The 23,332-nt window shown below is 42.5% G+C and overlaps 1 protein-coding gene across 1 annotated transcript in view; it reads left to right on the top strand.

Moving 5' to 3' along the window:
* Positions 1 to 23,332, top strand: part of c2cd3 (C2 domain containing 3 centriole elongation regulator) — a 163,303-nt gene that overhangs the window by 118,486 nt on the left and 21,485 nt on the right. The window contains exons 30-32 of the mRNA XM_060826212.1: positions 4,040 to 4,245; positions 11,719 to 12,748; positions 14,124 to 14,232. Coding sequence (XP_060682195.1) covers positions 4,040 to 4,245; positions 11,719 to 12,748; positions 14,124 to 14,232 — 1,345 coding nt within the window. The remainder of the gene's footprint in view (positions 1 to 4,039; positions 4,246 to 11,718; positions 12,749 to 14,123; positions 14,233 to 23,332) is intronic.

The following is a 23,332-nucleotide window of genomic DNA, read 5'->3' as shown; positions in this document are numbered from 1 at the left end:
AGAGTGGCCCAACAGCACTACTGATCAAGCTGGCCAGGTCCTAATGGATATAGTTGCTAGATTGCGACAGCTGGTGAGGGAACCGGCAAGAGGGAGAAACATACTTCGGCCTCATTCCCACCAATCTACCAGCTGCAGATACATTTATCCATGATAGTATCAATAAGAGTAACCACTGCACAGTCCTTGTCGAAACAAAGTACCTCTTCATATTGAGGATACACTTCAGCATGTTGTATGACACTTTCACTGTGCTAAATGGGACAGATTTTGATAGATCAATCAACTCAGGGCTAGGTATCCATGAGGCACTATTGGCCACTAACAACAGCAGAACCATACTTCAACACAACCTGTAACCTCGTGGCCTGCTGTATCCTCTGTACAACTACTACCATCATGCCAGGAACTCAACCTTGGTTCAGTAGAGAGTTATATTTGCAGATACATTCTATTTTGTTCAAAAAGCACATTATCTGTAGGCAGTCAATATTTTTATAATCCATGTGACGCTTTATAAATTACTACTTTGGAAAAAGAGCCAGTCTGACTCAAGATTGGAATTATATGCAGACTCTAACCTCACACCTTTAATGCATTGTCTGAGCTGAGATGTCACTTATTTTTAATATATTAAACCTTAAATTATCTCAGAAATGTGACTTGAAGAAAGTTCTGGTATTTACATACTAATGAATCGAAACCTGCAACCCATTCTAAAAGATAAAAGACTGATCAATCTAGGTTTGTTCAATATAAATCCTCAGGACCTGATCAGATGTATTCTAAAACTCTGTGGAAAGCTAGGGAAGTGATTGCTGGGCCTCTTGCTGAGATAGTTGTATCATCGATAGTCACAGGTGAGGTGCTGGAAGACTGGAGGTTGGCTAACATAGTACCACTATTGAGGAAGGTGGTAAGGACAAATCAGGGAACTATAGACTGGTGAGCCTCACGTCGGTGGTGGGCAGGTTGTTGGAGGGAATCCTGAGGGACAGGATGAGCATGTATTTGGAAAGGCAAGCACTGATTAGGGATAGTCAACATGGCTTTGTGCATGGGAAATCATGTCTCACAAACTTGATTGAGTTTTTTTGAAGAAGTAACGAAGAGGATTGATGAGGGCAGAGCGGTAGACGATCTATGTGGACTTCAGTAAGGTGTTCGACAAGGTTCTCAATGGGATACTGGTTAGCAAGGTTAGATCTCATGGAATACAGGGAGAACTAGCCATTTAGGTACAGAACTGGCTCAAAGGTAGAAGACAGAGGATGGTGGTGGAGGGTTGTTTTTCAGTCTGGAGGCCTGTGACCAGTGAGTGCTATTAGGATCAATGCTGGGTCCTGTACTTTTTATCATCTATATAAATGATTTGGAAGTCAACTTAAGAGCTATAGTTAGTGAGTTTGCAGATGACACCAAAATTGGAGGTGTAGTGGACAGCAAAAAAGGTTACCTCAGAATACAACAGGGTCTTGATCAGATGGGCCAGTGGGCTGAGGAGTGGCAGATGACGTTTAATTTAGATAAATGTGAAGTACTGCATTTTGGGAAAGCAACTCAGAGCAGGACTTATACACTTAATAGTAAGGTCCTAGGGAGTGTTGCTGAACAAAGAGATTTCGGAGTGCTGGTTCATAGCTTCTTGAAAGTAGAGTTCCAGTTAGATAGGATAGTGAAGAAGGTGTTTGGTATGCTTTCCTTTATTGGTCAGAGTATTGAGTATAGGAGTTGAGAGATCATGTTGCGGCTGTACATGACATTGGTTAGGCCATTTTTGGAATATTGCCTGCAATTCTGGTCTCCTTCCTATTGGGATGATGTTGTGAAACTTGAAAGGGTTCAGAACAGATTTACAAGGGTGTTGCCAGGGTTGGAGTATTTGAGCTATAGGGAGAGGTTGAATAGGCTGGGGCTGTTTTCCCTGGAGCATCATGAGGGGCATGGATAGGATAAATAGACCAGCTCTTTTCCCTGGGATGGGAATAAAAGAGACCTACGGGACAACTTATTTTCACAGAAGGTGGTGTGTGTGTGGAATGCGCTGCCAGAGGAAGTGGTGGAGGCTAGTACAATTGCAACATTTAAAAGGTATCTGGATGGGTAAATGAATAGGAAGGGTTTAGAGGGATATCAGCCAGGTTCTGGTAGGTCGAATTAGATTGTCAGTTCACCATCTACAATGCACAAGTCAGGAGTGTGATGGAATATTCCCCACTTGCCTGGATGAGTACTGTTCCAACAACATTCAAGAAACTTGACACAATCCAGGACAAGCAGGTGCTTGATTGGCATCATATCCACAAGCGTCCACTCCTTCTGCCACTGACACTAAATAGCAGCAGTGTGTACGATCTAGAAGCTGCACTGCACAAATTCACCAGCCATCCTTATACAGCATCTTCCAAACTTACAACTGCTCTCATCTATAAGGCAAGGGTAATAGATAAATAGAATACCATTATCTGCAAGTTTTACTCCAAACCTTGAACCATCCTTATTGGAAATACATTGTCGTTCCTTCACTGTTGCTTGGTCAAAATCCTGGAATTTCCTTCATCGCAGCATTGTGGGTCTACCTCTTGTAGGAAGGCAGTAATTCAGGAAGTAGCAAGCAGCAAGGATTGGGCAGTAAATGCTGGCCAACCAGTAACTCCCATGACCTATGAGAGGATTTTAAAATGTAGAAGAACTGGGGCATTAAATACACCGTCCTGGCTTAGAAATATGTCTCCGTTTCTTTGTTGTTGCTGGTCAAATTCCTGGAACTCCACCATCATGCCCTAACAGCATTAAAGGTGTACCTATGTAAAATGGACTGCAATGGTTCAAGAAGATAGCTTACACCACCTTCTCACAGGAAACTAGGAATGAGCAATAAATGCTGGCCAGCCAGTGAAGCTTACATCCCATGAATGAATTTTTAAAAAAACATACAGCACCTTTCACAAGCACACATCATCCCAAAGCACCGAATACTCAATTAAGTACTTTTGAAGGGTAACCACAGTAAGGAAATATAAGAAATGCAACATCTAATTTACACATGTCAAGCTCCCACAAACTGCAATATGATGATAACCAGCTTTAGCTGTCTTTTAATATTGATGAATGAATATTTAACAAGGCACTAGGGCAATCTTTGAGAACTAATGCCATGGAAACATTTATATCCAACTAAGAAGGAGGATGGATTGTGGACTGAATGTCTCTTCCAAAATATATCACTTCTGAGAGTGCAGTACACCTTCACTCTGTTGGAGTGCCTGCCTTTGCTTATGAGTTACATTTTTGGAATGGAACTTGAGCACACAGCCTGCTACTCAGAAGCAAGAAGATTGAAGAAAATGCTAAGTTCTTTAAGTCCCTTTCTACATACTTAACTTGAAGTTATCAAACCAGCGTTCGTGCACATCAAGCGCAGTGGCCTTGAAATTTGAGAGTAGAAATTAAGCTTAATTTTAAGTTGAGATGTTTTCTAGTGAGATTGAATGGGTATTTGGACCCAAGTTGATGTATAGTATTGCATACATTTTCACATCTATCTTGCGGCTTCAGGATGAAAGTCCCGACCTGTGGAAATGGGAAAGCCTGGCGTATCTCCATGTTGTTACATTCATCAATATTTGAGTGAGAAATAACCACTGTTATTGATACATAAGCAAAATATTGCGGTTGCTGGAAATAAAAGCATAATAATGGAATAGCTCAGTAGGTCTGGCAGTGAAAAGCAGCTTGACAGGTGTGCAGTTTTATTCTTTGTTCAGTTGTACATTTTCTCAAACAAAAACAGAACTTGCTGGAGAAACTCAGCATATCTGCATTCTTACGAAGAGTTTTAATATTAACTCTGCTTTCTCCCCTCAGAAGACCTGCTGAGTTTCTCCAGCAACTTCTGTTTTTGTTTCAGATCTCCATCATCCATAGTTATTTGTTTTGTCTTTTTTCTTGATTTACCTGTGCAGTCTGTGACGTCAACTGATTTTGCTACTTAAATGTGAAGTTTCATGTGTCTTAATTTTATTGCTGTCTTGATCAGGAGGAATCTCAGCGAACTAGATGATATTCAACGATACTTCAGTGAGAAACTGTCGACATCTCCATTTTCTCGCATGATTAACCCAGCCCCACAGCAAAGAACAGATGATAATCAAATGGATGGCTGTATTAGACCCTCGCAATCTGGTAATGAGATCTTGGAGAAGTCATATAAACTGGTCACTGAATCTCGTCATTTTATGAATGGTGAGCAAAAACAAGTTTTACATTTTTAAAAAATTGATTACAGCAATTTTACTTTCTCAGCTAATTATATATGTTACTACTTTTTAATACCTAAATTCGAGTTTCCTACAGAAAAGTACATGTTAAAACTGTGCAAGTTTAATGCTATCTTCCATTACTGCAAAAATGAATTCAAGAAATTGAAAAGGAGCAATATTTTGATAAGGAAGGGATCCTGAGAGGTCTTTGCCGAATATGACTAGTGCCAAAACTGTCCCACAAAATATTCTGTTCCAACAAACGTGCGGATTGTGCAGGCTGCTAAGACCATTTTAATTGTTTGGTTTTGATTTTTTTTGCTCTTTGGATGTGGGCATTGCTGGCTAGGACAGCATTTATGGCCCCTACCTAATTTGCCCTTGTAAGTTAACCTCAATGGGATGCCTCCAATGCTGTTAGGAAGGGAGCTGCAGGATTTTGACCCAGTGACACCTAAGGAACAGTGATACAGTTCCAAGTCAGAATGGTCTGTGACTTGGAGAATAACTTGCATGTGGCAGTGTTCTCAGCAGCTTCTGCCCTTGTACTTCTAGGTGGCAGAGGTCATGAGTTTGGAAGCTGCTATTGGAAAAGCCTTGACTAGTTACTGCAGTGCATCTTGTAGATGGAACATAAAACATTACAGCTCGGTACAGGCCCTTCGGCCCTTGATGTTGTGCCAACCTATGGAACCAATCTGAAACCCATCTAACCCACACTATTCCTTTCTCGTCCAATGACCATTTAAATGCCCTTAAAGTTGGCAAGTCTACTACTGTTGTAGGCAGTGCGTTCCACGCCCCTACTACTCTCTTACTACCTGTGACATCTGTCATATATCTATCACCCCTCAATTTAAAGCTATGTTCCCTCATGCTAACCATCGCTATCTGAGGAAGAATGCTCTGTGTCCAACCTCTCTGACGTTCTGACGATCTTATATATCTCAATTAAGTCACCTGCCAACCTTCTTCTCTCTAACAAAAACAGCCTCAGACTTTCCTCGTAAGACCTTGCCTCCATACCAGGCAACATCCTAGTTAATCTCCTCTAAACCCTTTCCAAAGTTTCCATATCCCTCCTATAATGTGGTGACCAGAACTGTATGCAATACTCCAAATGTGGCTGCACCAGAGTTTTGTACAGCTGCAGCATGATCTCATGGTTCCGAAATACAATCCCTCTACCAATAAAAGCTAATACACCATATGCTTTCTTAACAACCCTACAACCTGGGTATCAACTTTCAGGGATCCATGTGCCTGGACACTGAAATCTCTGCTCATCTACACTACCAAGAATCTTGCCATTACCCTAGTACTCTGCATTCCTGTTACTCCTTCCAAAGTGAATCACTTCACAGTTTTCCACATTAATCTCTATTTGTCACCTCTCAGCCCAGCTCTGCAGCTTATCAATCTCTCTCTGTAACCTACATTACCCTTTGTCACTATTCACGACTCTACTGACCTTAATGCCATTCGCAAATTTACTAATCCATCTTTCTATGCCCTCATCCAAGTCATTTATAAAAATAACAAACAGCAGTGGACCCAAAACAGATCCTTGCGGTACCCCAATAGTAACTGAATTCCAGGATGAATATTTCCCATCAATCACCACCCTCTGTCTTTTCAGCTAGCCAATTTCTGATCCAAACCTCTAAATCACCCTCAGTCCCATGCTTCCCATGTATTTTGTACAATAGCCTATCGTGGGAACCTTATCAAGCACTTTACTGAAATCCATATACAACACATCAACTGCTTTATCCTCATCCACCTGTTTGGTCACCTTCTCAAAGAACTCTATAAGGTTTGTGAGGCATGACGTACCCTTCACAAAACTCTGTTGACTATCCCTAATCAACTTATAGGATTTATAATCATCTAGAAAGGAATGTCTTATAACCCTTTCCAACACTTTACCCACAACTGAAGTAAGGCTCACAGTTCTATAATTTCCAGAGTGTCTCTACTCCCCTTCTTGAACAAGGGAACAACATTTGCTATCCTCCAGTCTTCTGGCACTATTCCTACAGACAATGATGACGTAATGATCAAAGCCAAAGGCTCAGCAATCTCCTCCCTGGCTTCCCAGAGAATCCTCGGGTAAATTCCGTCTGGCCCAGGGGACTTGTCTATTTTTACACTTTCTAGAATTGCTAACACCTCCTCCGCATGCACCTCAATCCCATCTAGTCTAGTAGCCTGTATCTCAGTATTCTCCTAAACCACATTGTCTTTTTTTAGTATGAATACTGACAAAAAATTTTAATTTAGCACTTCCCCATCTCCTCTGACTCCAAACACAACCTCCCACTACTATCCTTGATTGTCCCTAATCTTACTCTTGTCATTCATTTATTCCTGATATACCTCGAGAAAGCCTTAGGGTTTTCCTTGTTCCTATCCACCAATAACTTCTCATGTCCACCTCTGGCTCCTCTTGGCTCTCTCTTTAAGTCTTTGCTGGCTAACTTGTAACTCTCACGCACCCTAACTGAGCCAACACATCTCATCCTACCATAAGCCTCCCTCTTCCTCATGAGAAGAGACTTAACATCCTTAATAAACCATGGCTCCCGTGCTCACCAACTTCCTCCCAGCCTGACTGATACATACTTATCAAGGACCAGCAGTAGCTGTTCCTTGAATAAGCTCCATATTTCAGTTGAGCCAATCCCCTGCTGTTTCCTTCCCCATCTATGCATCCTAAATCTTGCCTAATCGCATCGTAGGAGCCTTTCCCCCAGCTTTAACTCTTGCCCTGCAGTATATACCTATCCCTTTTCATCACTAAAGTAAACATAACCAAACTGTGGTCACTATCGCCAAAGTGCTCACTTACCTCCAAATCTTACACCTAGCTGGGTTCATTACCCAGTACCAAATCTAATATGGCCTCACCTGTTGGCCTGTCTACATACTGGGTCAGGAAACCCTTCTGCACACATTGGACAAAAACTGACCCATCTAAAGTACTTGAACTATAGTATTCCCAGTCAATATTTGGAAAGTTAAATTTCCCCATAATAACTACCCTGTCAGTCTCGCTCCCATCGAGGATCATCTTTGCTATCCTATCCTCTACATCTCTGGAACCATTTAGAGGCCCATAGAAAATCCCTAACAGGGTAACCTCTACTTTCTGTTTCTAATCTCAGCTCATACTACCTCAGGAGATGAGTCCTCAAACGTCATTTCTGCCACTGTAATACTATCCCTGACTAACAATGCCACACCACCCCCTCTTTACCACCTTTCTGATCTTACTGAACATCTAAATTCCAGAACATGTAATGACCATTCCTGTCCCTGCTCTACCCATGTCTCTGAAATAGCCACAACATCGAAATCCCAGGTACCAACCCACCTTATTCCAGTACTCCTGGCGTTGAAGTAGACACACTTCAAACCAACTTCTCGCTTGCCAGTGCCTTCTTGCAATCTTGAAATCTTAGTTCTGACCTCACTACTCTCAATATTCTATATACTCAGACTACAGTTTCGTTCCCACCTCCCTGCTGAATTAGTTTAAACCCACCTGAAGAGCTTTAGCAAATCTCCCCCCTCCCAGGTACCCCTCTGGTTCAGTTGGAGACCATCCTGTTTGTAGAGGTCCCACCTACTCTAGAAAGAGTCTCAGTTACCCAGGAATCCAAAACCCTTCCTCCTGCAGCCATGTGTTCGACTCCTCTCTCTCCCTATTCTTCATCTTGCTCGTGCACAGCATAGGCAACAAACCAAACATAACAACTCTGTTTGTTCTATCTCTAAGCTTCTACCCTAGCTCTCTGAATGTCTGCCTTAAATCCTCATCTCTCTTTCTACCTATTTCATTGGTGCCTATGTGGACCACGACTTGAGGCAGCTCCCTCTCCCCCTCAAGGATCCCAAAAACACGATCAGTGACATCATGAACCCTGGCACTTGGGAGGCAACACACCAACCGTGAGTCCCTCTTGTTCCCACAGAACCTCCTATCTGTCCCCTAACTATGGAGTCCCCAGTGACTAATGCGCTGCTCCTCTTCCCCCTTCCCTTCTAAACAACAGAGACCTGTGACCTATTGCTTACCCCTGGTAACTCATTCCCCCCCCCCCCCCCCCCAAAACAGTATCCAACACGATACACTTGTTGTTGAGGGGGATGGCCACAGGGGATCCCTGCACTACCTGCCGGTTCCTTTTCCATCCCCTAACAGTAACCCATCTACCTTTTTCTTTTACCTGTAACTCCTCTCAATAACCCCCTCTGCCTCAAGAATGATCCGAAGTTCCTCCTGTTCCAGCTCCAGTTCCCTAACGTGGTTTTTGAGGAACTGGAGTTGGGTGCACTATCCACAGATTCAGTTAGCAGGAATTCTACTGGTGACCCTTACATCCCACATCCTGCATGAGGAATATTCAACTGCCCTAACCTCCTTTCCCACTATTCTAAATTCCCAACGAGACTACTGAAAAACTAAATAAAAATAAACTAGTCTCCTTACCAATCCGGTACACGGAACCTTGTTTTTGGTTAGAGGAAGAGGATGGGTGGAGACACTACCCAAGTAGTGTTTCGGCTAAAGCAACCACCGGAATATAAAGCCTCACTTATGCAGCAGTCCCATGTCCGCTCCTGCTCAGTGTGCACTCCACCTATACATGAGGTAAGCTTTTATATCTTTTAAAATTTACCTTCCCGTCGGGCCTCTGGTCCTCACTGTCCCCCCTCCCACTTCAACTGCCGCCGAGAAAATGATGAACCATTTGATGGTTCAGATGAACTGGACGTTGCACACTGTTGCCACACTGCACTAGTGGTAAAGGCTTAAGATCCCAGCTATCTTGCCACTGGCCAGCTCAAATCATAGAATTAAAGTTGGCTTGATAGATCATATTATTAAAAATATGATGTGGTGGCCTTAAACAGAAGCACACCAGACTACAGATTTGGTTTTATCAATAAAATGAAACTTCACAAAAAATGATATGCAGTTTGAAAGATTTCAAAGCATACAACAAAACACAATAGCATCTACTCCCTAACATCATCATTTTAGAATTGCTCAAAAATATCAGAAATTTTTCTTCCTATTGAGTCTGTGCTTTATTTCTCAGTTCTTGTCCTGTGAAGTGTGAAGCTTTCCCTTGAATTCTGTCACATAACTTTGATATCTTTGACATTCCCAGATTTGAATAACCAATGTAATTGTTTAACCATGCACACCTGGTCTGGAGGTTTCGCAAGCTAAACACTTTCCCTGAGGAATCTTATTCCCTCAACTGCTATGAACAAAGTCATTTTCCAAGAGTAACAATTCTTGTGTCTATGCCCAGTCAGATCTCCTCTAAACTGCCCAAGAACTTTCCAGTCTCTGGACTTCTCTTTTTTCTTAGCTATAATCAGTCCTTGATTATTCTGAACTCAAAAGCAAGCGAATGTTTTTCAAAATTTTCTCTCTCCTGTCATAAATTCCCACAATATGAACATATTTCATGAATACACCAGGAGGCACATCCTGAAAACACTGAACGACAAACACATAGAAATTGCAGCAATCTCTGCTTTTGTTTCTGAAAACAATAACCTCTTTAATTTTTGACCCTCTTCATAAAAGTAGACATATATGTGCAATTGGTTCAAATCAAAAATCTGTCATTAATATATATAAATCACACACATTTCTTCACAAGTGAATGATGAATGTGATGAATGAGGTGTCACACTTTAGATTGTTGGAACTGCGCTAAGCCAGGCAAGTGGTGAGTATTCCATTACGTTCCTGACTCATGCCCTTTGGCTTGTGAACATGCTTTGGTAGGATAATTGGTGATTCTCACCCCTGATTTACTCTTGTCGTCACCATATTTATATGACTGGTCCAGTTCAGTTTCTGGTCAGTGATAACCCCAGGATGTTGATAGTGGGAGATTCAGCAATGTTAATGTCATTGATTAACAAGGAGCAATAGTTAGATTCTATCTTGTTGGAGTTGCTCATTGCGTGATACTTATGTGACAAGTGTTAACTGCCCATTATATGCCCCACCTGGGGGTTATCCAGGTCTTGCTGCAAATGGATAAGTTTTGAATGGTGCTGAAAATTGTGCAGTCATCAATGAATATTCCCACTCTGACTTCATAATGAAGGGAATGTCTGATGAAATTACACACTATTGATTTGAAGAACTCCTGCAGTGATGCTGTGGATCTAAACTGAATCAACCATCTTCATTTGAGTTAGATAGGACTCCAACCAGCAGAGAGATTTCCTAATACTTCCTGTTGACTCCAGTTTTGCTCATACTCATTGATAACATAAAGGTAACATTAAGTAAGGCAAGGGTAGTCACTCTCACTTCTGCTTTGGAATTCAAATTTGGACTAAATCTCAAATGAGATCAGGGCTATGGACCCAAAACTGAGCATCAGTGAGCAGGTTATTCTTTTGTATATGCCAATTGACGACCCTGTTGACAACCGCATCCAATGCTTTGCAGATAATGGAGAGTAGCTTGATGGTGTCATAATTGGCCAGGTTGCATTTGTTCTGCTTTTTGTTCATAGGACATACCCAGGCAATTATTGGGTAAATGCCAGTGTGTTTGATGTACTAGAATAGCTTGGCTTGCGACGTAACTGGTTCTAAAGCATTAGGTTTCAGTATTTCTATTGGAATGTTGTCAGGGTGGTAATTACTACAGATTTATATATCCTAAATCCGCACAATGGATGTATATTCTGGCATTCGTACTTTTTCAACACTTTAATCAAAGTCGTTTTAATACAGTTATTCAATGTTTTGAATAGTTGTTTCTCTGATTCTTTAAACATAAACTGACAGTTCAAAGCTATATCATATTTGTCCCTTTTATTTTTATTATTCATTGTTGGAGATTTTAATTACCACTTACAAAAATGCATAATTCAAACTACCTTTGAACTATATACAAAAGGCAGTTAAAATCATTTCTGAGCCCTTACCTGTCATATCTCAGAATTTGATGCAAATTTTCTGAAGTGTCACATTTAATTTGAAGTTTTCATATTGACTTGTCGTGATTACTTTTACCAGTCTGTTCAATTTAGTGGCAGAAACCCGAATAACATTTTCCTTGTTTGCTGTTTCTATATGAGGAGTAAACTAATCTAATAATGACTTAATCCATCAGCTTACCTTTGCATAAGACACCTATCACTCACCTTCTTCCAAACTCTGGGGCAGCCATAATGCACAGCTACTTCATTGTGGGATAAGTTTTTAGGATGTTCATTGATAAGTAGATTTAGATTGCATATTGATCAATCAGTGCCATTTATAGAGTGTACTAGATTCTATGTATGTTAAATCTATATGTTGGCACTTGATTGAATATTACCAACTAAACAAAAAATGCTTGATGATAAATAAAAAAAATTGGTATCATTATAATCATATACATATCCATGTTTGTCCTTTACAATAGGTCTGCAAGGTGGAAATAAAGCTGATGTTACTATTTCAATGCAGCCTTCTCAAGGTACAGAAGAAGATTGGGAGAAAATAGCTGAAAATGAACCACAACAATTACAAAATGAAAGCGACAAAACTAAGAATAAAATGTTTCTGTATGTGCAGTCACCAGAGAGGGCAACTCATTTTTGTGCTCAAGGAAATCCAGAGTTAAAAAAAAATGAAATTGATGAATATTTTGATCAAGATCATAGAAGCTCCCAGAGCAACAGTTCTGCTGTAGAACATGAAACCCAGCATTATGGTAGTGAAGGGTGTAGTGAAGAAGGATATGAAGAAGACGTGATACAACCAAGAACCTTGAATGACATGACTGTTATGACTGACAGGACAAGCCCTTGGTCGAGTATTTTCTCAGATTTGGAGGACAATTATAAGCTTGAGTGTGAAAGAGAGGCCCAGAAGCCAATAGGAAATGGAAGTCTGGCTGCAGAAGTGCAAATAAATCCTATCCATGTACATGATGAGCTGTTTATCGAGAGATTGCAAAATGAGAATTATAAACCAACCAGCAATATGGAAGCTGGTGAGTCCTCACCACATGCAGAAAGATCACAATCAGTAAATGAAGGAACAGATTTTGATTTGCCAGACAGAAATGTAATTCTCCAAAGTGAACAATTCACACATACAGGATTTCTAGAAATACAGTCCTCAGATGATCAGTACTCTGTTTCCTCAAATCCTGACAAAGCAGAAGAGCTAATGCAAGAAAATGCAAATCTTATGGAACATGACAGTTTTTATAGTAGAACGTTTTCGATCACAGATAGGAAAGAAAGAGGTTTAAAAGTAAAGAATATTCTTGAAGATTGTCACCACGCAAACAGCATCAGTGAGATTGGAAATGAAAACCACGAGTCCTCTGAAACGCAGACCCAGGAAGATTCACAGTTCTCTAAAGCAGGTGGGGAATATGTTCGGAGGATGCATGAAGAGAGTGCAAATAAAGATTCAACAGACGATACGCATTCAGTCATTTTGTATCCTTTTGTAACTATAACTGATTATATCTTGAACTTTGCAGGGGAGGCGGTTTAGTAGTAAACCAGAACCTGAGAATTTAAGTTTGTAGGCACATATGTTTGAGTAGCACTATGTTAGATGATGAAATCTGGAGTTAATAAAAATCTGGAATTAAAAGCTAGCCTAATGATCTTCACTGTAAATTGTCATAAAAGCCTATTACGTTTACTAATGTCCTTTATGGAGGGAAATCTGCTTCTGCTAGGTACCTGCTTGTGACTCCAGAACCATAGCAATGTGGTTGACTCTTATCTGCTTTCTGAAATGTCCTGGCAGGGCAATTAAGGATTGGCAATAAATGATGGGCTGGCCAGTGATGCTTGCATCCCATGAACAAATTTCCATGCACATTCATTCTGAATATATTCTAAAGAAAGGCTTTATGAAATTTTAATTCTGTGCAGTTAATCAAATGCTATGATTCTTTGTCTAATAATTGCTATTAGACATTTTGTAATTAAATAAGATAGCATTCATGGATGAATGAACCAACTCTGTGATCTAATAATTTAGTATGACGGGGGGGGGGGGGGAGATGATTAATAGCTTTTGCAAATGTTCAAGACACTTTATTAGTAATAATTGGTGGTGGTCACAAAGTTGGGATTATTATTTCAGGATTGGAATACTAAGCGCTCTGTGGTGGTTCAGAAGTTCTTTTCTAAATTCTTTAATGGGATCTGGGGATCACAGCAAGGCTAGCATTTGCTGCTTTTCCATGAATGCCCTTGAACTGAGTGACTTGCCAGGCCACTTAAGACATTTAAGGACTCAGTCACATGGTTGTGCATCTAAAGTCTCATACATGCCAACACGGATCAAAGTGGCACATTCACTTCCCGAAAGCACGTTTCGTGAACTAGATTGTTGTAAAACAAATCCATCAGTGATAATATTATGCCTTTATCACTGAGACTAGCTTTATATTGCTGATTTATTAATAAAAATTAAATTCCACCATCTTCAGTAGTGGGATTTGAAATGAGTAGGACCATGGATTACTCGGACAGTGACATAAGCACTTGTTCCACCATTCACCAGTTTTGCTCAGAATATCCAATACTGTTGTTTATTTCTCATTGATCCATCATTATTTATAGCCAGCGTAGAAATTTTCTTTTCATGTTTTAATGCATGCCGTTATTGTAATTGATGGAACAAATTGAGAATAAACACATTTGATCAAGTTTAGCATATCTGGTCAGAAAGGTTTAAATTGGGAAAGAAATGGAATTTTTTCTCATTGTGCAGTAACCTATACTGAAGAAATTATAGACTATTGTGCTCTTATAAAACTAACAAATGTTAATAATCTTTAACATCTTTATTCAGACCTGATCCAGTTATAATTCCAAACTTTTTTCTCCCACCAAGTAATTTGGAAGCTTCAATGAGGGTGCTCAATGCTGCACAATCATTCCAAACTGCTGCAGCAGATCCAGTAAGTTTGAATTGTTCTTTTGCTGTTGTTGCACTGATCAAAACTTGCATCCATTTCATTAAACATTATGTATTAACTCCATGGTACCAAGTATATTTTGTTTTAACTGGCACTTTATGAACTAGCACTCTTGCTAAAACGATAAAGATTATATGCCTCAAATACCGCAAGCTTACTGTATTATTCTGTCCTGTTATTATACTTTTTAATTTATTTATCTCAATGTAACTGAGTACACTTGTTGCTCAATCAAATGGTCACATAAAAATTCAAATATCTCCTCAAATACCATGATCCACTGGGATCTCCAAGTAATCAGATGAGGGTGCAAGTGAGAATGCACTCTGCAGATAAATTTTATCTAAGGCAAAGTTGCATTATTATTTAAGTGATTTATGTTGTAACAACGATGTGTATGCTCTTTGTATTACAGTTCTGTTACTTAATGTGTATTTTTACATTGGTTTGCGGACTCTTTGATTATCTGGAATATTTGATCGGCTTACTCCTGGTTAAATAGGTGCCAGATAATAACTGTTTATTGCACGACATATGAATCATGAACAGGATTGGACCATTCAGTCCCTGCAGCTACTTTGTCATTCAGTGACACCCTGGCTATCTGAATGTATCCTCAAATCCATGCTTACCCATGATATCTTTTCATCCCGAGAGGGCATGGTTTAAGGTGAGTGGGGAAAGATTTAAAAGGGACCAAAGGGGCAACTTTACCATGCAGAAGGTTAGTGCATGTAGGGAATGAGCTGCCAGAGCAAGTGGGATGGAGGCTGAGATAATTACCACACTTAAAAGGCATCTGAATGGGTATCTGAATAGGAAAGGTTTATAGAGTTATGGGCCAAGTGAAAGACTGTTGACTCTGCCCAATTACCTTGAACTTATCCAAGTGCTCTGTAATAACTTGTTTCGCAACAGCTTGTAACATTTTCCCTCAAAAAGATGTTTAGCTAATTGGCCTATAGTTTCCTGCTTTCTATCTCCTCTTTTTGAATAAGGGAGTTGCATTCTACTATCTTTGGCTGTGTTCAAATCAAAGGATTTTTAGAAAATTAAAACTGACACATGAACAAACATTCTGACAAGCGATTTATTCAGGATTATAGGCTGAAGTCCATCAAGATACACATAAATGCCAGCCTGCAGCTCCAATAATTTACTCAGTGCCACCACTTCTCTGGTGAATGATTTTCCTGACTTCCTCCCTCCCATCTAGTTTCTGTTGCTTCTGGGATGTAACTTATACCCATTATGGTGAAGACTGTTGCAAAATGACTGCTCAATTCATCTGCCATTTCCTTATCTTGCATTATTCTCCAGTTTCACTTTCTCTCGTGCCATCAATCACTTTGTTAACTCATTTCTTTAAATATTTATAAAGTTTAGCTATCTGTTTTTATGTTTCTGGCTAGCAGACTGCTTTGTCCTGGGTATTGTCCAGCTTTTTGAGTGTTTTTGGATTGCACTAATCCAGGCAAATGGAGAGTATTCCATCATTCTCCTGACTTGTGCCTTGTAGATATTGGACAAGCTTTTGGCAGTCATGATGTGAGTTACTTGCTGCAGTATTCATAGCCTCTGATCTCCTCTTGTAGCCACTGTGTTTAAGTGGAGAGTCCAGTTGAGTTTCTGATCAACGGTAATCCTCAGGATGTTGATCACAGGGGATTCAGTGATCATAATGCCATTCAATATCAGGAATTAGTGGTTAGATTGCTTCTTACTGGAGGTGGCCATTGCCTGACATTTGTATGACGCAAATATTACTTATCATTTGTCCTCGCAAGCCTGACTATTGTCCAAATCTTGTTGCTGCTTCAGTATCTGAGGAGTCATGAATGCCGCTCAACATTATGTAATCGTCAGTGAATATCCCCACCTCTGACCTTAGGATGGAGGGAAAGTCATTGATGATGGTTGGGCCTGGGACACTAACCTGAAGAGCTCCTGCAGCTGAGATGACTGACCTCTAACAACCATAACCATCTTCCTGTATGCCAGAGCTGACTCCTAGAGAGTTTGCGTCCTGCTACCCATTGATTCCAGTTTTGCTAGAGGGCTTCTCTATACCACACATTCTTATTGTGGACTTTGAGTAATTCAAGTACTTTTAGAAGCTATGTTTTTCTATGCTAGATTTTTTTTCACTCTTTCACTTCTGTAACAAACATTTAAAATATCTGTCCCCCAATTCATGGACACCAGCTCCTACTCCCCCCTTGACCATGACCTCACTTCATCACCAAACCATCACCTCCCAGATCATCCACAAAGTCACCACCTCAGGGGATCTACCAATAGTCTCCAACCTCATAGTCTGGGAACTCCGCACTGCCAGGTTCTACCTACAGTCAAAAATTCACAAATCTAGCTGCCCAGTTGACCCACTGTCTTAGCCAGTTCCTGCCCCACTGAACTTATCTCTGCATACCTTGACACCATCCTGCCCACCCCCCCACCCCCCCCCCGGTCTAGGAGGTCCCCACATATGTTCAGGACACCACCCATGCCCTCCACCTCCTCCATAACTTTCGTTTCCTGGCTCCCAACGCCTCCCCTTTATCATGGACATCATTCACTGTACACATCCATCCGCCATGACAAAAGCCTCCAAGCCCTCCGTTTCTTCCTCCCCTGCCAATCCAACCAGTGCCTTTCTACTAAAAAACTCATTCGATTGGCTGAACTAGTCATCACGCTCAACAATTTCTCCTTCAGATCCTCCAGACCAAAGGGATAGCCATGAGCACCTGCATGAGCCTCAGCTATGCCTGCCTCTTCGTCGGGTATGTAGAACAGTCCATCTTCCACAACTACGCTGGCACCATCCCCAACCTTTACCTCCACTACATTGATGACTGTATTGACCTCGTGTTCCCATGAGGAGGTTGAACAGTACACCACCTTCACGAACACCTTCCACTCCGACCTCAAGTTCACCTGGACCATCTCGGACACCTCCCTTAGAACATAGAAAAATACAGCGCAGTACAGGCCCTTCGGCCCTCGATGTTGCGCCGACCGAAGCCTACCTAACCTGCACTCGCCCAATAACCTCCATATGCTTATCCAATGCTTGCTTAAATGACCATAAAGAGGGAGAGCCTACCACTGCTATTGGCAGGGCATTCCATGAACTCTCAACCCGCTGAGTAAAGAATCTATCCCTAACATCTGTCCTATACCTTTCACCCCTTAATTTAAAGCTGTGTCCCCTAGTAACACCCGACTCCATCAGCGGAAAAAGGTTCACTGTCAACCCTATCTAAACCCCTAATCATCTTGTACACCTCTATCAAATCTCCCCTAAACCTTCTTTTCTCCAATGAGAACAGCCCCAAGTGCCTCAGCCTTTCCTCATACGATCTTACAACCATGCCAGGCAACATCCTGGTAAACCTCCTCTGCACTCGTTCCAATGCCTCCACATCCTTCCTATAGTATGGCGACCAAAACTGCACACAATACTCCAGATGAGGCCACACCAGAGTCTTATACTGGATCTCTCCATCTCCAATTCGAGTGGCCTACTTAACATAGACATCTACTACAAACGCATTGACTCCCACGGCTACCTAGACTACACTTCCTCCACCCTGTCTCCTGTAAAAATTCCTTATCGGCTCCCAGGAAGACTAATTGCACCATAGAAAATCCCAGATGGCCTCCTTCTTCAAGGGCTGCAGTTTCCCCTCCCATGTGGTTGATGATGCCTTCCAATGCATCTCATCCACTTCCCGCACCTCTGCCCTTTAACCTCACCCCTCAAATCGCAACAAGGACAGAACCCGCTGGTCCTCATCTTCCACCCCACCAACCTCTGGATACATTGCATCATCCTCCACCATTTCTGCTACCTACAAACAGACCCTACCACCAGGGATATATTTCCCTCTCCACCCCTATCTGTGTTCCGACCATTCCCTCCATGACTCCCGGCACCCTCCCCTGCCACTGCAAACCGTACGCCCCTCAGCTCCGTCCAAGACCGCAAAGGATGCTTCCACATCTGACAGAGATTTACCTGTACTTCCACTCACGTCATCTATTGTGTCAGTTGCTCTCAATGTGGTCTCTTCTGCATTAGGGAGACAGGACGCCAACTTGCAGAACGTTTCAGAGAACATCTCTGGGACATGTGTTCTAAATAACCCCACTACCCTGTTACCGAACACTTCAACTCCCCTTCTCACTCTGCCAAGTACATGCAAGACCTGAGTCTCCTTCACCGCCAAACTCTAGCGCGCAACGCCTGGAGGAAGAAACCTCATCTACCGTCTTGGGACCTTCCAAATACACGGGATCAATGTGGATTTCACCGGTTTCCCCATTTCCCCTACCCCCATCTTGTCCCAGATCCAACCTTCCAACTTGGCACCGTTGCAATTCTAAGAGAATGTGGCCCTCAGCTGAGGCAGGGCTGACTGTAGAAAGGTTAGGTCTCAGTGCATTGCTGCGAGTGTAGAGCGGAGGATCTTGAAGGATAACCGTTGCTAGTGTTTTCGAATCTGTAGTCTGTACTGTTTGAACCATCAGTGGAAACATGTTTCCTGCCTCCAGAGTGTCCAATCCTTTCATAATCTTATATGTCTCTATCAGATCCCCTCTCAGTCTTCTAAACTCAAGGGTATACAAGCCCAGTCGCTTCAGTCTTTCAGTGTAAGGTAATCCCGCCATTCCAGGAAATGACCTCGTGAACCTACGCTGCACTCCCTCAATAGCCAGAATGTCTTTCCTCAAATTTGGAGACCAGAACTGCACACAGTACTCCAGGTGTGGTCTCATCAGGGCCCTGTACAGCTGCAGAAGAACCTCTTTGCTTCTATACTCAATCCCTCTTGTTATGAAGGCCAGCATGCTATTAGCCTTCTTCACGACCTACTGTACCTGCATGCTTACCTTCATTGACTGGTGTACAAGAACACCCAGATCTCTTTGTACTCCCCCTTTACCTAAATTGATTCCATTTAGATTGTAATCTGCCTTCCTGTTCTTGCCACCAAAGTGGATAACCATACATTTATCCACATTAAACTGCATCTGCCATGCATCTGACCACTCACCTAACCTGAAAATGTGTTGCTGGAAAAGTGCAGCAGGTCAGACAGCATCCAAGGAGCAGGAGAATCGATGTTTCGGGCATGAGCCCTTCTTCAGGTATGAGGAGAGTGTGCCAAGCAGGCTAAGATAAAAGGTAGGTAGGAGGGACTTGGGGGAGGGGCATTGGAAATGCGATAGGTGGAAGGAGGTTAAGGTGAGGGTGATAGGCTGGAGTCGGGGTGGGGGCGGGGAGGTCAGGATGAAGATTGCAGGTTAGGAAGGTGGTGCTGAGTTCGAGGACTCCACTCACCTAACCTGTCCACGTCACCCTGTAATCTCCTAATATCCTCCTCACATGTCACCCTGCCACCCAGCTTAGTATCATCAGCAAATTTACTAATGTCATTACTAATACCGTCTTCTATATCATTAATATATATTGTAACAAGTTGCGGTCCCAGCACTGATCCCTGTGGTACCCCACTGGTCACTGCCTGCCATTCCAAAATGAAGCCGTTTATCACTACTCTTTGTTTCCTGTCAGCCAACCAACTTTCAATCCAAGTTAGTACTTTGCCTCCAATACCATGCGCCCTAATTTTGCTCACTAACCTCCTATGTGGGACTTTATCAAAAGCTTTCTGAAAGTCCGGTTACACTACATCTACTGGATCTCCCTTGTCCATCTTCAGAGTTACATCCTCAAAAAATTCCAGAAGATTTGTCAAGCATGATTTCCCCTTCATAAATCCATGCTGACTCTGACCTATCCTGTTACTACTATCCAGATGTGTCGTAATTTCATCCTTTATAATAGACCCCAGCATCTTTCCCACCACTGAGGTCAGACTAACTGGTCTATAATTTCCAGCTTTCTCTCTCCAACCTTTCTTAAAAAGTGGTACAACATTAGCCACCCTCCAATCCGCAGGAACTGATCCCGAATCTGTCGAACTCTGGAAAATAATCATGAACGCGTCTACAATTTCTCGAGCCACCTCCTTCAGTACCTTGGGATGTAGACCATCAGGCCCTGGGGTCTCGTCAACCTTCAGACCTAACAGTCTCTCCAACACCAATTCCTGGCAAATACAAATTCTCTTAAGTCCAGGTCCTTCAGCCACTCAGGGAGATTGCTTGTGTCTTCCCCAGTGAACACAGACCTGAAGTACCAAAATCAATTCTTCTACCATTTCTTTGTTCCCCTTAATATATTCCCCTGTTTCTGTTTTCAAGGGCCCAATTTTAGTCTTAACCATTTTTTTTGCCTTTCACATACCTAAAAAAGCTTTTACTATCCTCCTTTATATTTTTGGCCAGTTTACCTTCGTACCTCATTTTTTCTCTGCGTTTTTCCTTCTTAGTTGTTCTTTAAAAGCTTCCCAATCCTCCGTTTTCCCACTTATCTTTGCTATGTTATACTTTTTCTCTTTTAACTTTATATGTTTCTTAACTTCCCTCGTCAGCCACGGCCACCCATGCCTCCTCCTAGGATCTTTCTTCCTTTTTGGAATGAACTGATCCTGCATCTTCTGCATTATACCTAGAAATATCTGCCATTGTTCCTTCACTGTCATCCCTGCTAAGGTATTGCACCATTGAACTTTGGCCAGCTCCTCCCTCAGCTCCATAGTTCCCTTTATTCAATAGAAACATTGTCACTTCCGATTGTACCCTCTCCCTCTCAAATTGCAGATTGAAGCTTATTGTATTATGGTCACTAATTCCCAATGGCTCCTTCACTTCGAGGTCCCTGATCAATTTTGGTTCGTTGCACAATACCGGATCCAGAATTGCCGTCTCCCTGGTAGGCTCCAGCACCAGCTGTTCTAAGAATCCATCTTGGAGGCACTCCACAAAGTCTCTTTCTTGAGGTCCAATACCATCCTGATTCTCCCAGTCTACCTGCATATTGAAATCCCCCATAACAACTGTAGTAACATCTTTGCGACAGGCCAATTTCAGCTCCTGATTCAACTTACATCCGACATCCAGACTACTGTTTGGGGGCCTGTAGATAACTCCCAAGAGGGTCTTTTTACCCTTAGAATTTCTCAGCTCTATCCATACTGACTCTACATCCCCTTATTCTAGGTCTCCCCGTGCAAGGGACTGAATATCATCCCTTACCAACATGGCCACCCCACCCCTTCTGCCCATCAGTCTGTCCTTACGGTAGCATGTGTAGCCTTGAATATTCATTTCCCAGGCCCTGTCCACTTGAAGCCACATCTCAGTTATCCCCACAATATTGTATCTGCCAATTTCCAAAAGAGCCTCAAGCTCATCCATCTTATTTCTAATGCTTTGTGCATTCATATATAGTATTTTTAATTTGTTACTGCCCTCACTCTTCCCATCAACTCCTACTTTACTCAACCTTACAATGTAATCCCTTTTTGAGTTTGCCGCTTCATTGGTACAGTTGTCTTTCTTGACTTCCCTTGTTCACACCCCCCCCCCCCGCTACTTCGTTTAAACGTAGCTGTGTTGCAGTAGCAAACTAGCCTGCCAGAATGCTGGTCCCTAACTTATTAAAGTGCAAACCATCTCTCTTGTATAATTTATGCTGACCACAAAACATACCCCAGTGATCCAACAATTTAAATCCTTGCTTCCTGCCCCAGTTCCCCAGCCACACGTTCAAGTCCATTATCTCCCTGTTTCTGGCCTCACCAGCCCGAGGAACTGGAAGCAAACTGGAGATGACCACCCTGGACGTCTGCTTTTCAGCCGTCTTCCTAGTTCTCCGAAGTCCCGCTGTAGTATGTTCCTCCTCTTCTTCCCGACATCATTTGTGCCGACATGTACCACCACCTCTGGCTCTTCACCTTTGTCCTTCAGGATTTCCTGCACTCTGTCTGTGATGTCTTTAACCCTGGCACCAGGAAGGCAACACACCATCCTTAAATCCCGCCTGCTGCCACAGAAACCCCGGTCAGTTCCTCTCACTATGGAGTCCCCTATTACCACGGCTCTGTGTGATGTCCGACACTTCCACTCTGCCTCCACGCCAGCTTTTGATTGACAGACCTGGCCGCCTCGCAGACTGGCGGTGTCATCTGTCTCTACTGTTTCCAAAAGATTCAACTTGTTCCTGACAGGTACTTCCCCCGGGGTCTCTTGCACCTGTCTCCTCTCTGCCTTCCTCAACGTCTGCTCTCTTCTGGTATGGTTGGTGTAATAACCTCGCTGAAGACCTTGTCCAGAAAGTTCTCGTTCTCTCGGATGAGCCTAAGGTCCTCGAGTTCTTTCTTCAGTGCTGCAATATGCTCTGTCAGTAGCTGAATGTGCACACACTTATACGAGCCAGACACACTTGAGTCGTTGACCTCCCACATCAAGCACGTAGCACACTAAACCAGCTTGGCAGTAATGTCTTCACCCTCTTCAACTGTGGCATAATCATTTCACTCAACCTCCTTGTCAAAGACTCCTGAGCTAAAGCCTCACTCTTCAATCCACAGGAACTTCCTTGGACCCTCTTTTTGGGGCAAGTTTGTGGACTTTTACTTTAGGTTAGAGGAGGAGGGTGGGAGGGAGGCCCTACTTTGTAGGACCTGGGGTCCAGAACACACCCACTCAAATAACAATCACTTATCTCCCCGACCGGCTTTGCACTCCGACTTCACTTCCGCCCACCTCTCACCGCTCTCTGCTGCAAAAAAAAAATAGGTAGTGGGAAGGAAGATGGAACAGGCAGTGCTGGAAAAGCACAGCAGTTCAGGCAGCATCCGACGAGCAGTAAAATCGACAAATCCAGAACTTGGCACCTCCCTCTTGAACTGTCCTACCTATTCCATCTTCCGTCCCATCAATCCGCTCCACCTTCCTCTCTGACCTATCGCCTTCTTCCCCAGTTTCATCTACCTACTGCATTCCCAGCTACCTCCCCACACACCCCCACCTCCCCCCCGCCATTTACTTCTCAGCCCCCTTGGGCTACCCCTATTCCTGATGAAGAGCTTATGCTTGGAACATCAGCTCTCCTGTTGCTCAGATGTTGCCTGACCTGCTGTGCTTTTCCAGCACCACACTCTTC

The sequence above is a fragment of the Hemiscyllium ocellatum genome, chromosome 6, assembly GCF_020745735.1.
Source record: "Hemiscyllium ocellatum isolate sHemOce1 chromosome 6, sHemOce1.pat.X.cur, whole genome shotgun sequence".
Lineage (NCBI taxonomy): Eukaryota > Metazoa > Chordata > Chondrichthyes > Orectolobiformes > Hemiscylliidae > Hemiscyllium > Hemiscyllium ocellatum.
The sequence above is the reverse complement of the archived record's forward strand: the minus strand, read 5'-3'. Positions and strand labels throughout refer to the sequence as shown.